Source organism: Protopterus annectens, chromosome 13.part0 (genome assembly GCF_019279795.1).
Source record: "Protopterus annectens isolate FY-2018-M chromosome 13.part0, PAN1.0, whole genome shotgun sequence".
Taxonomy (NCBI): Eukaryota; Metazoa; Chordata; order Ceratodontiformes; family Protopteridae; genus Protopterus; species Protopterus annectens.
In genome coordinates this window covers 118,880,369-118,900,469 of record NC_056747.1, presented here as the reverse complement: position 1 = coordinate 118,900,469, position 20,101 = coordinate 118,880,369, and the positions used below count along the sequence as shown (strand labels likewise).

Below are 20,101 nucleotides of genomic sequence, written 5' to 3'. Positions count from 1 at the left end.
AAGTGATGCTAAGGTCTCTAAGACGTACTGTTTGGTGAAATGTATTGACTATCACACACAGGATATTTTTAAGGAGAGCGTTTACATTCTTAAAGATTCATGGGATTTGTTGATGAAAATCAGGAATGTTGAGTTTGATGAATCTTTGGTGTTTGTCACTTTTGACATGCAGGACCTCTACTCAGTTATCCCTCATGTTGTTATGCAAAGATGGATGTAGACAAAGCATATGTACTTAGATGTTTCATGGAATTGGTGTTGGAAAATAACTTTTTTTATCTTTAAAAAACACATTTTTAGGCAAAAATCTGGGGTGGCTATGGGGGCTATTTGTGCCCCCAGGTTTGCCAATGCTGTGTTGGCCCACAGGGAGATGAATTTTGTTCTAAATTCTGCACTTAGGCATTGTTGGGTTTGTTATGGTAGATACCTAGATGATTTAATTTCCCTTTGGAAAGACTGCTTGGATATACTTAACAGTTTTTTTGAATATCGTAATGAGACTACTAATTTTTTGAAATTCACCTGTAATATTCAACAGGATGAAGTGAATTTTTTAGATGTTACCATAAGGAAGAATTTTAAAGAAAAGGTTTTTGAATCTAACATATTTAAGAAGCCTACCTATTCTAACACTTTGCTCCATTTTAGTAGTGTGCACCCCCAACATCAAAAAACGTCCTTAGTCAAAGGCCAATATGTCCATTTGGCAAGGATGATTTCCGATTATGCTGATTTCAGAAAAGTACGTGAGGTACTTAAATCTATGTTTATGAGGAGGGGGTACCCTGAGGGGTTTGTGTTAGAGATTCTTAGTGAGGTTTGTACTAAAAGGGCCACAGGACATTTTACTCCCCTTCTAAAAGGTGGGAACGTTAATGTACATCTTAAAATTGGGGAAGGGGGTGATTTTGATAGAGCACTGGTGTTTGCTTACAACACTCATTTTCATGCGCTTACCAGCATAGTGAAAATGAATTGGAGAGTGTTTTGTCTGGATAATGGTTGTAAGGAGGTAATGGGGGAAACACTGAGAATTATATACAAAAAGGATTTTTGTTTTAAAAGTTTATTAGAAAGGGGTCCATCTGGAAGAAACGAGGATAACATGAGAAAATGTGGCCATTGTAGGCAATGTTCTTTTATTGTGAAAGGTAATTTCTTTTTTATAGGTGGTTCTGGAAGTGTGAGATCAAGAAACAAGTGGTCTTGTAGCAGCAAAGTTGTGGTTTATTTAGCTTTGTGTCAGGGGTGCTGTGCATTCTATGTGGGTAAAACTAAGCTAAGCTTGAGAAGGAGAATTTACCAACATGTTTATGTTATTGGAAAAGGGGATGAAAGGAATGCACTACTTAAGCACATAAAAATAATCCACAACATGAGTTTAGATTTGCTGTTATAGACCAAGTAGATCTTGGTGAAAGAGGGGGTCCTTGCGATGAGTTCTGTGAGTGTATGGAACTCAAGTGGCAGTTGAAACTCAATGCCACAACTATTCCAGGTCTTAATGAAGCCTTGTCTATAAGCAGCTTCCTGAAATTAAAAGCAGCATATTTTTTTAAAATGAAGTAATTTTTAGTTAGATATCTAAGTACTTGCTGTTCACAGATTGATGTATTTATAATATGTGTATATTTTATATTTTATGACTGTGTATTATTTTTATAATTTATAATATATTTTTATAATAAAAAGAACATGGTATTTAGGTAGAGTAGTTTTTTTGTATTGTTTTAGTTAGAATAGAAGTTCTCTATTTCTGTGTAATTAGTGCAACATGTTTGAGAGGGGAGGGGCTTTTAATTGAAGTAATTGTATTTTGGTATATAAAGTTTATGGAGTGAGTGAGTATGTTATTCTGATGAAGTCCAGTGTTGTTTGCGGACAAAAGCATTAAATAAACAGGTTTTGTGGATCTAGCTTGGTTTCCTGCTTTCTTTGGGTGTTTTTACAGTTTTTGTCGTGTTTTTGGATTACTTGAAATATGCTAAGACTAAAAACTAAGTAAAGAAATATGATAATATTTATCTTTTCTTTTTTTAGGATTCAGATGGAGATGATAGCGAATGTTATGAAACAGTAGATCGGTATGTAATACTTGTACTACAAGCATTTTACATATGCTCGTATATAGATAGATAGATAGATAGATAGATAGATAGATAGATAGATATCTCCACTACAAGTGTTCTATATATGATCATATGCAATTCAACATATATGTCAAAATGATCTACCGTTATCTGGAAACAACATCAAGGAATATTTAGTCTGTGTTTTATATTGTCTTTTGTCACTCATAGTCTATTATTTTGCATTTCTGTGTTATTTAATATAAAACATGAACTTTAACCTTTGTAGGTATTTCACACTCCTCTCTTAGTTCTGTAGTTCAGACAGCACTCACTGATACCACCACACCCCATTTATTTATTTATTGGTACAGTCGATTTAACAATAAACCAGTTCCATCATTGGTTTTACTTTTATAATATGATTTATCCATTTTTAGCCTTTTTGTGCATCAGCTAATTGCATATATTTGTCGTCAGCAAGAAAGTCATGCTTTTCATTTCAAGTAGTGTGTAATGTCATTTATTAAGAAAATGAACAAAAAGCACTTGGCACAGTAGTGACCATTGTAATGCCCCTGGTAGCCTTCATTCAATCCAAGTGGACTACATTTACAGTTACCACACTGGACTAGTATTTAGTCAGTGTTTTATCAAAACTACTACCCTGGAATCCACTTTAAGGCGGCCTAATGTGTTCACATTATGCAATCTAGTCCTTAAAAAACCCTGCTATGTAAAATAGAGCAGCATCTAAGCATTCATGGGTGGTATTTCAATGTGTGAAGCATGAAAAATCAAAAACACCAGCACCAGACTTGTGCCAAACATGACCCTAAGACACTCATAAGAAAAAACTTACAAAAGAGGTTAGGAGTTGCTGTTTTTCCTTGTTAAATTTAACATTTAAGTCGGTCATGTAAGCAGATACTGAATACTGATTCAGAAAACTATTTTAAATGTAGCTGGTGTGGTTGTCTTGCTGTGAATCCATGATGCCTTGTCCAGTATCCCAGTAGCTTCCATACAGAGCAAAATTCTCCCCTTCACTACTGAGTTTGTGTTTTTTTTTTTTGTTTTTTTTCTGTAAGTGTAGTGAAACTGACAGGCCTGAAGTTTGTAGACTCTATCAAAAGTGAAATAATTTGTAATGTTCTTTCACCCTTCAGGAACCTAAGCATTCATTTTACATGACCAGATTTATTTTTATGATGGCTGGAAAACTTAACACAAGAAGACAAAATTACCTTTGGAAAGTCATTCCGATTTCACTGAGGCGACCATTTCATGTACTTTAGATTGCCCCTCACAGACTAAACTCTAATACTGGATGATGTCAGAATTCGGAATCCATGCGCCCTTGCATAGACTCATAAAGACATAAGAAAGTAAATTTGTTAGTGAGGCCTTGTTAGGATAGTTCAGGTCAGTAAGGGCAAAAAAGCATATTTTGCAGTTAGTCTGGATTTGCTGCTACAAAGCAGATAATGCAAAATGTTTTTTAAATTTTCGGAAAACTGTCCTTTATGTTTAACTATAAGTGATGAAATTAAATGCCTTTTACGGTCATCATCATAGTCCAATTATTAGCTCACATTCTAAGAATCAGTTCTGCTACGCATCTTAACTTATTACTGTTTGATAATGCATCTTCAGCCTAAGAAGTTACAAGATTGTATGCTTCATTACACAGAAAATCTAAAATGCTACACAGAAACTAAGAACTGTACCCCTATAGGAATGACTGTCTGCAGTAGGGCAACATTCACAAATAAGCAGGGGCGAAATAAAATGATCACACTGTCTAATCTGCTCATTAAGTGCCTTTACAATTCCATCATCCCTTCGTCTCATTTACTCTTTCCATTTCATCCTTTTCCTCATGTTATATGCCCTACCGAATATTTCTGCTGAGTCCATATCCATCATCCATTCAAGTAATCTATTGCATGAGGCCACAACCCTCTTTAAGAGGAATTACTTTCATAAATCCAAGTAACAATCGATCCACATGATACCTGTGCCCCCACTCACCATTTTTTCTGTTCAGGTTGACATGGCCATCCCTATTCATATCTTGCCATGACCCCACTGTTTCTTCTTCTTTTTTTTGTCCCCCTATGGACATCATGACTTTCTGGCCAGGCTTACAGTACCCCATGTTCACACCAGCTCTACCAGCTCATATCCTACCTACCACCCAGACTTACTACTGATGTCTCTGGGGCCACTGATCCTAAGGGCATCCTGGGGGCTTGGCCATCTCTGCTTCTGTCCTAGGGGTGTCTTTAAATGCCTTACTCACTGGCTGCCTGGACACCCATGCTCATTGGTCCATCTGAGGGCAACTACCCTCATTGGACCACACCTCTCCAAGGCAGCATCGAGAATAAATGCCCTCCCCTCCCGGGATAGGTATGCCCATTCTATCCTGCTGCTCTAACAGTCACCCGTGCCACTAACTGAACCTGGGTCTTAGTTAGGAGTTTGTACCCCTACACCAACAGAGCAGCCCTCCCGCTGTTTCTTTTTGTTTTGATATCTTTTATAATCACTGGTCATACTATTTCTGTCCAATCCCACACACACCTATAAGCTGCCTTTCTCCTGACTCCTTTCAACAGCCTAATATCCTTCTCCATTTATGGCTTCATGAAATTTGTGCATTACTTAACATGTGGTCTGGCAAGGGCCTAGAAGACTAGAAGCATCATGTCCTTACCACTAGATTTTATCTCACCTGAGAATACACTCCACCATTCTGTTTGTTGCTGTAACTGCTTTCTCGTCCCGCTCTGAGTGGCCCATTTCTCCTCTGATAAAAACACAGACACATGTTCATGCTCTTTTGCCATCAGTTTCAGTTCCCTTGCGATACTTTCTGCCAGGTTTACTGAGGCCCAAAAGGTGGTATTTTGTATTTTTTGTGCTGAAACTTGGCTATTGGTACTTCTAGAATACTTCTAGAGTCTAACTCTTTCCAAAAAAACATAAATGAAGCCAAAGATCTGGAAGAATATGCATTGACCCTGCATGGAGTAGCTTTCTTATGGTGGGAGTAACAAAAGGTAATAGTTCAAAATAACCATTTGGAAATATCCTGCTTTGACATGGGTTGTCCATTTTTCTTATCTTCACAAGAAATGAACAACTGATCGGAAGTTTGGAAAGATTTTGCTCTATCAAGATAGTACCCGAGTTGTCTGTGGACATTTGGAGCCCTTCTAACTTCAAAACTGCACTGCAGAATCATCTCCTCTCATATTGGACATGGAACTGTTCAATTCTTTCTTCTGCATTACTTAATTTATCATCTGATCTAAAACTGTTTTTATCTACACCATGCTCCAACATTTTGTTTTCTTGATAATTCCTAATGAACTTTTAACTACTTAATTCCTCCTCCTGCTTTCTCTTAACTCCCTAATCCCTTTCTCCCTCTTCTCTCCCTCCATCCACCTCCCTTCTACTTCCTTCTCTCCTATCTGTTTCTTCTTCACATTCCATCCTACTTACTCCCCCCATGTCTCATCTTCCTCATTCCCCTTTTGTTTCCACCTTCCTTCTCCCCGACATTTTACAAAGTACTCTTCTTATCCCTTCCTCTCTATGCACATGCCTTATTGTTCTGTGTAACACCTGAATTTACTTGCATTCCATAGTTTTCATATCTATATAATATTGAACTATTCTGTTTTGCCTAGTATTGTGTTGTGTTATTATTGTCTGTATTATGAACATGTTTAACGTTGTTGTTAGTATAATGTTATATCAGCTTTATCTATTTCCTATATTTTTTATGTAAATTTTCTACCAGTTTCATTTTTGTAATTCTCTTGGTCTTTTTTGGAAATTTTTATTGAAACTTCTTGAAACTTTATGTAAGTCTTATTGTTACCTTGGAGCTTTTCTCCCCAGGCCTCCACTGAAAATGTACTTTTTTTTGGCCCAGTGGACTTTCCCGGAAAACAAATGGCAATAAATAAATAAAAATAATCTAAGGTATGAAGTATCCTTTCTTCCTCAATTTGGGGTTCAGGAAAAAACACAAGGAGATGGATAGTTTGGCTTAACGTAAACTCAGATGCCACTTTAGGCATAAAAGAAGAATTAGTTCTCAAGGAAACCTCGTGCCTGTGGAAAATGAGATAAGGCTGACCACCATAAGAGCTTGTAGCTCAGATAAACTTCTTGCAGGGGTAACGGCAACCAGTAAAAGTATTTTCCATGTTAAGAAGCTCAAGTCAGCCAGAAGAGTTGATTCAAATGGAGCAAGAGTTAGTTTTTCTAACACAAAATTAAGATCGTAAGTAGAATCCACCACTTTTCTTCAAGAACTGTCATGCAAAACCCCTTTCAAAAACATTTTGACCTGGAAATGTCTTTAAAAAGAGGGGATCCATGAGCAGACGTGCTGAAGTGGTCAACAAATCAACTTTGATGGATGAGTAAGACAGGCCATAAGCAAGTAAATCATATGAATATTGTAAACCAGAGAAAGTCCAGCCATGAATTAGTGCTGGTTATGTTGTTGACACCAATCAGAAAACCTTTTCCATTTGCTAATATATGATTTTCTAGGAACATTACCTCTATTAGTACCTGCTTCACGTTTTCAGTAAACAGTTCCCTGTAGGGTATCAAGACTGTAACATGCAGGCAGTCAGCTGAAGTTGTGTTGGATCGGGATATGTCAAACACCCATTTTCTTGTGTGAGTAGATCCAGTCTGTGAGGAAGCTTGTGGTAATTGGCCCTGGCCAATTCCAAAAGAAGTGAGAACTTCTACCACTGTTGCTTGGGCCAGAAGGGCATCACCATAGTAATCTCGGGGAATTCCTTCTGAATCTTCAGAAGTACCCTGGATATCTGTAGAAAGGGTGGAAAAGCATACAGGAACATTCCTGTCCAAGGAAAAGAAAATGCATCCGTCTTCCAGACCTTCTTGCATGGAGTCCTGGAGCAGAATTTTGCAAGTTGATTGTTCAGCGAGGAGGCAGAAAAGTCTATTTAAGAAACTTGAAAGACCCCCGGATCTAGTTTCCATTCATGAGGGTCTGTCCTGGTCCTGCTCAGCTTGTCTGCCACACAGTTTTGCTCTGACAGAATGCAAGAAGCCTGGGGAGTGAGATTGTGCTCCAAAGCAATATCCCATAGTAATATGGCTAGTCTGCATGAGTGTGGGGTAAGACCTGGTTCCCCCTTGCTTGCTTATGTATCACATCACTGTGGCATTAAATTTAAAGTAGTCCTGCAGACCAAAGGAGATTTAGAGAGTTGACTGCCTTGATAAAGTTAAGCATCTTTATTACACTTGTGTACTTGTGTCTTTGTTGTCCCAGATACCTTGTACTTGTGTGTGTCTATTTTGTCCCAGATACCTTGTACTTGTGTACTTGTGTCTTTATTGTCCCAGATACCTTGTACTTGTGTGTGTCTATGTTGTCCCAGATACCTTGTACTTGTGTAATTGTGTCTTTATTGTCCCAGATACCTTGTACTTGTGTGTGTCTATGTTGTCCCAGATACCTTGTACTTGTGTACTTGTGTCTATGTTGTCCCAGATACCTTGTACTTGTGTGTGTCTATGTTGTCCCAGATACCTTGTACTTGTGTACTTGTGTCTATGTTGTCCCAGATACCTTGTACTTGTGTGTGTCTATGTTGTCCCAGATACCTTGTACTTGTGTACTTGTGTCTTTATTGTCCCAGATACCTTGTACTTGTGTCTTTGTTTTCCCAGATACCTTGTACTTGTGTCTTTGTTTTCCCAGATACCTTGTACTTGTGTGTGTCTTTGTTGTCCCAGGTACCTTGTACTTGTGTCTTTGTTGTCCCAGATACCTTGTACTTGTGTCTTTATTGCCCCAGATACCTTGTACTTGTGTCTTTATTGTCCCAGATACCTTGTACTTGTGTCTATGTTGTCCCAGATACCTTGTACTTGTGTGTGTGTCTATGTTGTCCCAGATACCTTGTACTTGTGTCTTTGTTTTCCCAGATACCTTGTACTTGTGTGTGTCTTTGTTGTCCCAGATACCTTGTACTTGTGTCTTTGTTGTCCCAGATACCTTGTACTTGTGTCTTTGTTGTCCCAGATACCTTGTACTTGTGTCTTTGTTGTCCCAGATACCTTGTACTTGTGTCTATGTTGTCCCAGATACCTTGTACTTGTGTGTGTGTCTATGTTGTCCCAGATACCTTGTACTTGTGTGTGTCTTTGTTGTTCCAGATACCTTGTACTTGTGTCTTTGTTGTCCCAAATACCTTGTACTTGTGTCTTTGTTGTCCCAGATACCTTGTACTTGTGTCTTTGTTGTCCCAGATACCTTGTACTTGTGTCTATGTTGTCCCAGATACCTTGTACTTGTGTGTGTGTCTATGTTGTCCCAGATACCTTGTACTTGTGTGTGTCTTTGTTGTTCCAGATACCTTGTACTTGTGTCTTTGTTGTCCCAGATACCTTGTACTTGTGTCTTTGTTGTCCCAGATACCTTGTACTTGTGTCTATGTTGTCCCAGATACCTTGTACTTGTGTGCGTGTCTATGTTGTCCCAGATACCTTGTACTTGTGTGTGTCTTTGTTGTTCCAGATACCTTGTACTTGTGTCTTTGTTGTCCCAAATACCTTGTACTTGTGTCTTTGTTGTTCCAGATACCTTGTACTTGTGTCTTTGTTGTCCCAGATACCTTGTACTTGTGTCTTTGTTGTCCCAGATACCTTGTACTTGTGTACTTGTGTCTTTGTACTTTTATCTCCACTGATGCTGCTCTCCAAGCAAAGTCCAAGATGTCTGTGGTGACTGACTGCTTTGGAGCAGGAGGGGAGAAGGGGAAACCTGGATTCAAGGACATTTGATGTCTGTATCAACTGATTTTTCTTCTCACAAGTCTCAGAACTGGAATCCAAAAAAATGTGTGTCATTGTGTGTCGTTGCTGGGACCAAAGAGATTTCAGATACCATTGTAACTGCCTCATGTGGAGTCTTGACAGAGGTATCATCAGAATCATAGATGCGATGAGACCCAGAGTCCTGAAGTATCCCCCTCACAGTGACCGAAGTGTAAGTGAAAAATCCCTGGAATATATTCAAATCAAAAAAGTGCTTGTGAACTCAAAAGACCAGACAGAGCAAAATAGTATAGTTTATCACTTTCGTGCATTAAATGTTTTGCTCTGTGTGGTCTTTTGAGTTCAGAAGAACTTTTTGTTATTTAGTTTTGTTTTCTAGTACTTTTGCCAGTGGTACTTAAGTATTTTTTATTTAGTCTTAGTTCCGAGGTGTTCTAGCAGACTCTTGAGGAATACAATCTTGTGTGATGGAGTCAAAAAAGATTTTTGAATGTTTTCCTGTAATCCAGTCTGCAACGGAAGTCTCCTACCCAAGTGAGAGATTCCTGATACTTTGAGAAAGAATCTCAAGATATGCAAGTTGTCTAAATATGGAAACATGTGGATACCCTGTAGCCAGCTGTGGGTTATAACAAGAGTTAGGCATTTTATGAACACTCTTGGAGCAGTGTATACCAATGGTTAAGAGAAAGAACTGATAATGTGATCCAGACACATAAAACTTTAAGAAAGGTTTGAAGTCTAGATGGATAGAAATATGATAAGCATCTTTAAAATCTAAGGTTACCTAAAAGCTTGAATGAGGAAGAAGGGGTAAGAAATTGTGTAGTGAAAGCATTTTGACTTTTGGCACTATAACAAACTGGTTTAGGAAAAAAGGTCCAGAACCAGTCTCCAGGCATTTTCTTTCTTTGGCACCAGAAGCATTCTTGAATAAAAACCTTTTCCCCACTGGGAAAGAGCAACTGTTTCTATTACTCCCAGACAGCATGTGCTCTAGGACAGGAGGGAACCGAGGGGTTTGGTCTAGTTGATGTGGAATAATTCCATGGAAAGGATGGATTTCTCCCCACTGCCATCTGTACCCCTGTTGCAGCAGTCTCAGAAAAGTACAGTTTTGTACCTACCATAAATGTAGATGTTCGAAGATCCACATTGCTGCAGTCCTTACTTATGGGTAGTCCGCTGTCCTCGGTCGGCCCGAATACCAAAGTATTAGGCTGACGTCGGTCATGGCGCAGCCCTGACATCAGAGCGTCAGGGTATAAAAGCGCATGACCGACGTCATATCCTCAGTCTTTTCTTGCCCCAGATGTCAGAAGGCCCTAAAAGAAAGGCCACAGCCAAAAAACAGAGTACCTTCCCAAAAGATATGCCCAACTACAGCCATCACCCAAACCATATAACCAAGCTAAGCTACAGAGGGAAGGAGGGAGGAAAATTGGACTGCAGCAATGTGGATCTTGAACATCTACATTTATGGTAGGTACAAAACTGTACTATGTTCTTCATCTCACATTGCTGCAGTCCTTACTTATGGGTAGAATCCCAAAGCAACGGGAAAGGGAGGTTGGCAAAATCATAAAGCATTAGGGGCTGCTAAAATGCCCTGTAAAATTGCAGTGGCAAATCCAGCCCTAGACTTAGAATAACGAGGAAGGTGGTAATGTTTAGCAAAAGTATGTACTGAACTCCAAGTGGCTGCTTCCAAAATATCCTTTGTAGCTACCCCCCTTAGAAAGGCAGTGGAAGTTGCAGTAGCTCTAGTGGAATGAGGTCTGATTCCAGTCGGAATCTCCTTACCATGATGGGAATAACAAAAAGAAATACAAAACCCAATCCATTTAGAAATAGTTTGTTTTGAAACAGGTCTACCCTGTGAACCCAAAGCAAAAGAAACAAACAACTGCTGAGACTGTCTGAACTCCTTGGTTCTGCTCAAATAATAACGCAACTGCCTGTGAATATCCAAAGTATGCAAAATCTTCTCCCCTTTATTTTGAGGATTTGCATAAAAAGGAGGCAAATGAATAGTTTGGTTTAAGGCCACACTAGAAACCACTTTAGGCATAAAGGAAGGATTAGTACGCAAAGATACCCTATCCTTATGAAAAATCAAGAAAGGCTCCACTGCCATAAGGGCCTGTAATTCAGAAACCCTTCTTACAGAAGTAATGGCCAACAAAAAAGCAGTTTTCCATGACAAATACTTTAACTCGGCAGTAGCTGCAGGCTCAAAAGGTTGTAGAGTAAGCTTTTCCAACACAAAATTGAGATCCCAAGCAGGAGTAGGAGCTCTACGTGGGGGTCTTATGTTCTTTGCCCTCTGAGAAACTGCTTAAACAAAGGATGAGAGAATAAAGGAGGGTCACAGTCATAATTAGCCGAAATGGCTGCAGCATGAACCTTTATGGAGGAGAAGGACAAACCTTTGTCTAATAACTCAGTAAGATATTGTAAGGAAGCACTCAAATTAGGCTTGGAAACATCAAAGCCCTTCCCTTTGCTCCAAATAAAAAATCTCCTCCATTTATCAGCATAAACTTTCCTTGTACTAGGCCTCCTGGCCTCCAAAATAACATTCAAAACTTGTTGTGGAAGCTGAGAACCTCCAGAATCTAAAACAGAATATGCCAGGCTGTTAGATGCAGAGACTGAATTCTGACATTGAGAAAGTGATTGCCCTCCTGAGACAAAAGGTGTGGAATCAAAGGCAGAGGCCGTGGAGGCTCTCGGACCAAACTCCTCAGTAGTGGGTACCAGTGTTGTCGAGGCCAATCCGGTGCTATCAGGATCATGGATGGCTTGTCTTGTCTGGCCTTCAAGAGAACCTTGGGCAGAAGAGGGAGAGGTGGAAAGGCATATACATGAAGATTGTTCCAACTGAATGACAGAGCGTCCACCTTCCAAGCTGTGGGATGAAACCTTTTTGTGCAAAACTTTGGCAACTGGTAATTTAGTGGAGAAGCGAACAGATCTATGTCTGGAGTTCCCCATGACACTGTCAACTTTTGAAATACCTGAGGATCCAATTTCCACTCGTGAGGATCCACTATTTGTCTGCTCAATACATCTGCTAAGGAGTTCTGTGCTCCTGGTAGAAATCTTGCCTGAAGATTGAGGTTGTAACTGAGAGCTGTCTCCCACAAAATCATCGCTTGTCTGCAAAGAGGGTACGAATGAGTTCCCCCTTGCTTGTTGATGTACCACATGACAGTTGTGTTGTCTGTTAGAATCAACACCTGCCCTGGGTGAAGTAAATCCTTGAAAGCCATCAATGCAAATTGTACTGCTAACATCTCCTTCAAGTTGATATGCAAATGTTGAAGTCTGGCAGGCCACGTGTCTTGCACCCATTTTCCATTGAGGTGTGCTCCCCAAGCCTTGTCCGAGGCATCCGTCGTTAGAATCTGACTCGCCTCTGGTCGGGTCACAGAGAGTCCCTTGTTTAGGTGACATTCCTGAGCCCACCACAAAAATTCCTTCTGAATGCAAGGTATTATCTGAATGACAGTGTCTAGATCCTGGCAGTGTTGTGTCCATAGATTTTTGAGATACCATTGAAGCTTCCTCATATGCAATTTGGCATTGGGAAGCACCAGAATACAAGATGCCATGAACCCCAAGGCTTGAAGGACTGTCCTTGCAGTCAGCCTGGACTGTAGAGACATTTGATGGAAATAAAGTGAAAGACTTTTCTGTTTGTCCGGGGTCAAAAGGCCATCTGGGAAGCTGTATTCAGTCTCACACCCAGAAAGCACATGTCCTGAGAGGGTACTAGACTGGGCTTTGGTTCGCTCACAGAATACCCCAGGCATCTTAACACTACCATCACATACTGTAGATGCTGAAGAAGCTCGTCCTTGTCTTGTGCAATAATCAGGCAATCGTCCAAATAAGGATAAATTTGTATTCCTTCCATCCTGAAAAAGGCTATCACTGGAGCCAGAACCTTTGTGAACACTCTGGGCGCAGTAGATAAGCCAAAGGCAATGCAGAGAACTGATAATGTAAATTTCCAGCTCGAAAACGCAGGTACTTCCTGCAACTGGGCCTGATAGGAACATGAAGATAAGCCTCTTTTAGATCCAGAGTTACCATCCAGTGATCTTTTCCCAGCAGAGGCAAAAGCTGTTGTAATGTCAACATTTTGAACTTTGGAATGTCCAAATAAGTGTTGAGGAGAGATAAATCCAAAATCGGTCTCCACGTGTTCCCTTTCTTTGGTACTAGAAACAGGCGGAATAAAACCCTAGACCCACTTCTGAAGGAGGTACTGGCTGTATAGCTCCCATGTGAAGAAGTAATGAAATCTGTTTGTGAGCCTCCATCCTTTGCCGAGGAGGAATGTCTGGCATACCCTTGAAAGGAGGCAATGTATGGAAATAAAACTTGTAACCTTTGTTTATAATGTCCAACACCCATTTGTCTTGGGTGATTAAAAACCAATTTTGCTTGAAGAGAGCTAGCTTTCCTCCCAAAGGAGCTGCCAGGCAAGAAGAATCTGGCAGCTGAAAATGCAGGTCATTGGGCCTGTTTACGAAAGGACTGGCCCCTACCCTCACCAGCAGATTGAGCAGGCGAACTCCATGTTCTAGGCCTAAAGGTACTCTGAGCTCTGCCCCTACCACGCCTAGATCTACCTCTAGACTGGGAATCAGAAGAAGGGTATGTCCACCCCTTAGCAGGCCAATTTCTACTAAACTTAGGAGGTTGAACCTGCAAAAAATCTTTAACAGTCTGCATAGACTTAACCTTGCCCTCCATTTTCTTCAAAACAGACTCCACAGGAGGACCAAACAAAACTTCGGACTGTAAAGGGGCATCCAGAATTCTAGACTTAACATGCTCAGAAAAATTCTGATCCTTAAGCCAGGCATGCCTACGAAGAACTGAACCAGTGGCAGCCACTCTAGAAGAAGCCTGCAAAGCATCAAAGCCACACTGCAAAGAATGTTTCCCCACCTGTTCAGAAACATGCACCAAATCTTGCAATTCTTTACACTCTATGCCCTCTGCCAAAGCATCCACTTTAGATTTTAGCTGAGAAAGGAGGAAATTCTGATATTTCAACATATGAAACTGGCAATTTAAAGCCCTCATTGCTAAAGTGGAAGAGGTGTACACCTTCTTACCCCATCTGTCCAAAGCTCTAGCTTCCTTATCTAGAGGAACCGGATTCTTTACAACAGAAGCCCTAACACCCTTAGGCCCCTGACTAATAGTTTCTGGGTCCGCCCTAGGACTCCTATATAGATATTGATGAGCCTCAGGTACCCTATAATACCTGTCCGGTTTAACTGGTGCAGGAGGCATAGAATCTGGATTAAATGAGGCCTCCGAAAAAACATCTTGAACAACATCCAAAACAGGAGGAATAGCCAAGGGTCTATGCTGTGGTAAAAACAAGAACTCTCTAAGCCTCTTTCTGGAATATGAGTAATCCTGTCCTTCCCACTTAAAATGTTCCCTCATAGAGTGTAAGGTTTCTGAAAATGAAAAATCCTCTGGAGGGGAAGCAGAAGGAGTAGAATCCTCTGCATCGGAATCCGAATAAGGAGGAAAATCATGAATATCTTCAGCAGAAGACTCAGAATCATCTGAGGCCTGCTCCAAACTTTCCAACTCTGGCTCTACCCTGGGCCTCTTATCAGGAGGGGGCATGGAACCTCTAATTAAAGTAATCAAATCTTCTGCCATTTTAAGCATATGCTTCTTAGGTACAGACCCTGAAGAACCAGAACTAACTCCAGAAGAAGGCAAAACAGACCTGCCCTTAGAAGGAGCCCTAGAAACAGTAGCAGAAGGCCTAACCCCCTTAGGCAAAGAAGGGAGAATAGTAACCTGAGAGGCCCCTTCAGCCTGACCTGACTCCTGTGAGGCCACATCCTGTAAAATCAAGGTTTCCCCCTGAGACTCAACAGAAACTTCAGCCGGATCCACCTGTTCCACTGCAGTCTCTAAAGGACCGGCGTCCGAAATGGACGAATCATCCTGCCTAGGCTTCACAGATTTGTCTTTACGCTTCTTCGTGGAAGCAGGCGTCGGAGGATCCGACGGCATATTATAATTACACCGCTTGCCAAAGACTAACCTAGCGCAATCTAGCCTTCTCTTAATAGTGCGCTTATTAAACCTAGCACAAAACCGACACCCAACTACGTCGTGCTCCGGTCCCAAGCAAGGGATACAAAGCGAGTGGTAATCCCTATGTGGTATCTGCTTCCCACAAGAAATACAATTATTCACTTTTTCTGACATCCGGTAAATAACTGAGGCAAGAAAAAACAAAAATGCTCAACGGGTACTTAGCCCAACTTGGTATGTCTGAAACTCCGAAAACGAAAAATTTCAGAAAGCCGAACGGCACTTGCAACGCTGCTTCTGCATCGGACCATGCGGCAAAAAAGACTGGGGATATGACGTCGGTCATGCGCTTTTATACCCTGACGCTCTGATGTCAGGGCTGTGCGCCCATGACCGACGTCAGCCTAATACTTTGGTATTCGGGCCGACCGAGGACAGCGGACTACCCATAAGTAAGGATTGCAGCAATGTGAGATGAAGAACATCCATTTGTTTGAAACAATCTGTTGCCAAAGAGAGAAACAGAGATTCAGACTTTCTGGAAGGGATAAGGGACTACCAGGATGGGAGGGGGCAGAAAGTCCCTTACATAGTCATTCTGACTTATTTGACTGTCCTTTGCTTTTTTTGGGGGGGGGGTCCTGCTTTATTTTAGAACTTCCCTGCTGTTGCTTTTTAAACATCTGCTTAGCAGCATTTTGCTGACACTGTTATGTTTCTTACCACAACTGGACAAGGGAACAGAAGAGCCCTTGGAAAATTAAGAGAAGGAGGGCTGAAAAATTGGAAAGATTTCCTGAATCAGCTTATCCCTCTCATCACACTTTTGATACCTCTGCAGCACAGGGACCAAAAACGAAATCTCTATCCAAAGATGAATTTAAAATCTCATTTTTTTTTACATCCTGTAGGAGGTTCTCAGAATTCAGCCAGGTAAAGTTCCTCACCACAATACCAGTGCCAACTGTCCTGGATGTAGTATCTACAGAGTCATAAACGCACTTTAAACAATGAGTACTGACCTGGAAAATAGAAGAAACTAAACCACACCAAGATTTTTCTTCACAGGAAGGAACTGCGGATAACATATTTCTCGTACTTTCACAATTAGTCAGAATAAACTTTAGGATATGAGCCTGATAATTCCAAACTCTAAAATTAAAGTCACAGAAGCATACACGTTTTACGCAAATGTATTAAAATGTACCATCCTTGTCAGAAGGGGAAGGATTAGAGTTAACAAAGTGCTCGGCAGTGGCTGGATTGACTAAAGCTATAGCTGCTGGGTCAGGTCAGAGATGATTGTATAGAAATCTGACAGACCAAGGGACTTAATCCATTCTGTTTGCTTTCTTAGGTGCAGCAGGCTGGCTGCCAGGGAAATCAGAGGCTGTGACAAACACATCCTCCAGTTCTGATAGCACTGGGAGCTTGGTGAAGATTCTGGGAATTTCAGTTGGAACAAACCATAGTATTTTCTGTGGGGATGAGGAACATCAGTGTTCTCTCACAAAAACACTGGCACGTTCTGGAAATAGTCTCAGAGAAAGTGAGTCCTTGACAGGAAGATTCAGATAATATTCTTTCCTTTGAGTCTGAATCAGAATTCTGAGGAAAAAAAAATCTGTCCCGTCTCATTCCTTTCCAGATAAAATGTCTTGACTCTGTTCAGGAAAAGGGAATTCCCTTTTCTTACCAGAAACCACCTGTTAATAATGGTCAACAGCCTGTACAAGACCTAGAGCCAAATTTAATAAATTAATCCTCTCATAAGAAACTGGAGCAGGAGAAGATGTATGTTTCATTTTTTGTATCATTTTGACAGAAAAATTAAGGGAAATTTTTAATGCCAGAAATAGCTTCCCCAGGGATGAGCATAACATTCTGGTCAAGCAGGGGTATCTTACCTCCCCTTTTACCACCACTCAAAAAAGTGTCTCTCCCTTGCCCACTGAGGGGGACCCGCAATAGCCACAGAGGATGTGGCTAACCTCCAGTCCATAGTGGCTATATGCGCAACACCAGAGGGATCGGGGAAAAGGAAGAGTAGTCTGAGGAACCAGTATTGGCCACAGCAGAGTCACCCACCTTCAGCTGAGGCTAATTGCTAGCTTGCTGAGATGGCAAAGGCTGTTTGCATAGCTTTTCTTTTTTGTGGCTGGAAGAAGGACCGACCGTGGAACCAGTAATCTCATTGCCAGGAAAACTAAGCAGCACAAGCTGGCTGGCAAAATATCAAACGTAGTACAAAGTCACTATTCCAAATAAATGCAGAGTAAAAGGTACTCTAATATTCTTTATCAGCCCCAAAAAAAGTAATTTAAATACAGTTTCTTCATAGAAAATATGGTTGTATAATGTTTAAATCAACTTTTAAACTTCCAAACACAAAAGTGTGCTGCTATTTAAAAGTACAGCAAAGTCATGTGACAGGTAATAAAACCACATACAGTATTCTTAGCTTAAAAAGTACTTTTATACACAGGAAGGTAAGTTTAAACATTAAAAATAATATCTGGAAGGTTTTTCCTAAAGGGAACATGTCTGCCCAGCTGTGGAACAGCACAAGCCAATCACCAATCATCAAAAGCCTGCAGAAGAACATTCTGTTTGGGTCTATATTATGGCATTGAACGGGCTGTTAACCAAATGCCATTTTATCAACACATATTAAGGGGAATAAATCGCTTGCCCATCATCGGAGATTTGCCCATTCCTCCACTGTAGTGCGATCTCGGAGTTGGTATATTTAGTTGGGGGGGCACATCCCCCTCATGGGGGGGTTTATATTTTGCTTAATATGTGTCGATAAAAGAGCGTTCATTTAACCCGTTTGATGCCGTAAAATAGATGCCTCTGTTTGGTGGTAGGAAAGCTCTGAAGAGCTTGAAGCCCAAATCTATCTTTTAAGTTAACTCGGCTCAAGCTGACTAATGGCAAGTGGAAGGTGGCCTGAATCTTTGTAAGCTGATTGGTTGTTATAGCCTATGTAGGATATAACCCATATAGTAGAAAGATTAAGGGAAATGTTTTTAACAGCAGAAATAGCTTCCCCAGGGATGAACATAACATTCTGCTTAAGCAGGGGCACCTTCCCTGCTGCTTCTACCACCACTCAGAAAAGTGTCTCTCCCTTATTAAGAACATCCTTCTCTTTGCTTTTTGTTTTTGCTTTAATCGCTAGTCTCAGAATCCTATGTAGCTACATTTGCCTTTTTCTCTTCTTCCCATTTTACAGATTCACAGATGTTGTAGGGCTGGTCAGTCAACAGATAATACCACTGGCCTTCATATGTCACCTCCTGCCAAAAGAAGGGCAAAACAAGTCAGGCCTAAGGTTGCTTTATAGAGGCCCATCTAATCATCAAGATTTCCCTTGAAACAAATGAGGGCATCAGTTTGTTTTATATGACTTCTACTTCTTCCTCAAAACCTTGCCCATAGACCTACATACACTGTCTCTGAATCATTCCCCTAATTTGTTCATCCCTTGATTTACCTCTAATGCTGAAATTAAAAGTTCATACCACTGTCATTGTTTTCTTATCCCCATACACTGTTAATCACACATTGGTGCGACCAATACTAGCCAACAATGACTTGATTGGACCAGAGCCAGATCCAGCACTAGGTGACCTAGGCATTTAATTTTAATTGAACAAAAAAAATTCTTACATTTCTTTTTAAAGGATGCTCTGTCTCCATTTTGCATTTGTGGTATGTACTTGTATGCATCTTTAGAAGTATGACACACATGCATGCAGAGCAATGTGTAAGATTTGATTTCTAAAACATGCTTTGGAGTTGGAAATTCTAATTTCTTTTTAGATTTTGGAATTTGTGTTGGAACAGTATGTCTTGCTGGAGTTGCTGCTATCTCCTTTAGCATTTTGGAACCAGACAGCTGTTGCTTTGCAACAAATCTGGGTGTTCCTTCAGCAGCAGGTAAAAGGTAGGTAGGTGTGTGTGTGTGTGTGTGTGTGTGTGTGTGTGTGTGTGTGTGTGTGTGTGTGTGTGTGTGTGTGTGTGTGTGTGTGTGTGTGTGTGTGTGTGTGTGTAATGCCCTAGTTAGGGATGGCAGATTAGTTAATTAACTTGCTTAGGCTTGAACCCTGTAACTTGGCTACAGGGGACAAGAGCCTTATCCTCTACATCAACTACCAGACTGTACACCTAGTCATCAGAGTTGTTTGAAAAATGTTCTGAAATGGGTAATTTTGTCATTTATTGGTTCATACATTTTGTTTCACTGCTTAATGGAGAAAGTGTCCAAAACTACAGGGGTACATTTTTAATGAATGTGAGTTTTGGCTCCTTTTCAAGGAATGTGAGCTTCAATGCATTTTCAATGAATGTGAGCTTCAAAGGAAGAGAAGTTTACTGTTGCTCATGCTAAGTCTGTTTTCAATGTGCAACTGTTTTGTTTAGCAAATGTCTGTCAGTGTTTGTGGTATAAAGTTTAAAAGCAGTGTTAGTAGCACAACAGGTAACACACTTGTTTTTGGTGCAGAAGGCTGTGGGTTCTACTCCCACACTATGTATATGGATTGCTGATAATGCAGTGCACTTTTGGGGAGGTGCTGCACTTCTGAAGGTGTCGTCCTTTGGATGAGATGTTAAAACAAGACCCTACATGTCTGCATTGATAGTAGCTGCTGTGAGATCTTTTATGTCCACCTAAGCAGTTGAAAAGACTAGGGGGTGGTTCCCCAATGCCCTGATCAAATTTCCCCTAGCAGTATAAATATCACAAAGAGCCTTCTCTGAAAAGAAGCTAATAGCCTAATGAGACTAACCTGGTCAACAAAGGATAAGTAAATTAAAAGTTTTAAATTAAATTTATATCCTTGTCTTCATTTCAGATTTAAATAAAAAATAGTATGCATAAAGACAGTTTTTAGCAGTGATTTATGGTAATTGGGGGGGGACAAGTAATGGGACACCAACATGGCTGCAGGAGGGTGGTCCATTAACCTGCCTAGGACCCCATTTGACCATGATCCAGCTCTGACCTGGACATTACCTGACCGTCTGCATCTTAGAACCACAGATAAACTTCTACCTTTTCTGTTGCAGTCATGCATACCTGT

General features: G+C 40.6%; 1 protein-coding gene across 4 annotated transcripts in view; it reads left to right on the top strand.

The window, feature by feature from the left end:
- Nucleotides 1-20,101, top strand: part of LOC122817640 (FYN-binding protein 1-like) — a 688,236-nt gene that overhangs the window by 536,071 nt on the left and 132,064 nt on the right. For all 4 annotated transcript variants that reach the window (XM_044090698.1, XM_044090697.1, XM_044090696.1 and 1 more), the window contains exon 6: nt 2,044-2,087. In XM_044090698.1, the coding sequence (XP_043946633.1) occupies nt 2,044-2,087 (44 nt within the window). The remainder of the gene's footprint in view (nt 1-2,043; nt 2,088-20,101) is intronic.